At 32.1% G+C, this 869-nt stretch overlaps 1 protein-coding gene across 1 annotated transcript in view; it reads right to left on the bottom strand.

Moving 5' to 3' along the window:
• The window catches only part of LOC107617340, a 2,671-nt gene continuing 2,158 nt past the window's right edge, over positions 357–869 (bottom strand). Inside the window, exon 3 of the mRNA XM_016319084.2 lies at positions 357–615. Coding sequence (XP_016174570.1) covers positions 374–615 — 242 coding nt within the window. The 3' untranslated portion in view covers positions 357–373. The remainder of the gene's footprint in view (positions 616–869) is intronic.

Consider the following 869-nt stretch of genomic DNA (forward strand, 5'->3'; position numbering starts at 1 on the left):
TAAATTATACTTTCATAATTTATCCTAGTTTATCACTAAACAAAATACAAAAACACTCATTTTTTTGTCTCTATCATTTGTATCTTATTTTTAGTATCTTGTCATATTTTCAAAACCAAATAAGTCTTATAGTACCAAAGTAACATTTAACCGCTCACATCAACATTACACTTACCAAAGTAATATATGTATTCTCTTATAGTGTCTTTTAGCAAAGTTGTTTAAGGCTTTAACCTGTAAACTTACAAATAAATAATAGTTGTACTCAGCTTCCTGGCTGTTACTAAAACATCTGATAATTGATATGAACGAAGCAAAATTGAGCTTACGGGAGAAAAAAAAGGAAGAAAAAGAAGAAATCAAACAAACAAAATCAAGTAATTTGATTAATCACAGCTTCCACAAATCCCCAACCATCATCATCATCAGGTCCTACCCAATAACCACATAAAAATATTTCCATGCATTGTACATTATTCATATTATAAGAGAAAGATTCATATATAAATCTTGTGCATGACATGAAGCAATGTTGAAACCTTCCTTTCACGGATAAAATGTGACGATTTGAACTGCAAGCAACAAGAGTCTTTTGAGCTGAAAATAAAATATATCCTGTCACACAGTAAATAAATAAATAAAAAAAACACGAAACGCAACCATGATGCTGCAAACTCAATGCAACCATGATGCTGCAAACTCTGCTTTAAATATAACTTCCAAATTTTGCCTGGTGTAATTCTGATGTTGACATTCAAGCTACCATATACCATATACTTGCACCTGCTGCATGACTATGTTTAAGGCTTTTTGCAGCAACAAGCACACACACACACAGAGAGAGAGAGAGAGAGAGAGAGAGAGAGAGA

Source organism: Arachis ipaensis, chromosome B09 (assembly GCF_000816755.2).
Source record: "Arachis ipaensis cultivar K30076 chromosome B09, Araip1.1, whole genome shotgun sequence".
In the NCBI taxonomy this organism is placed as follows: Eukaryota; Viridiplantae; Streptophyta; class Magnoliopsida; order Fabales; family Fabaceae; genus Arachis; species Arachis ipaensis.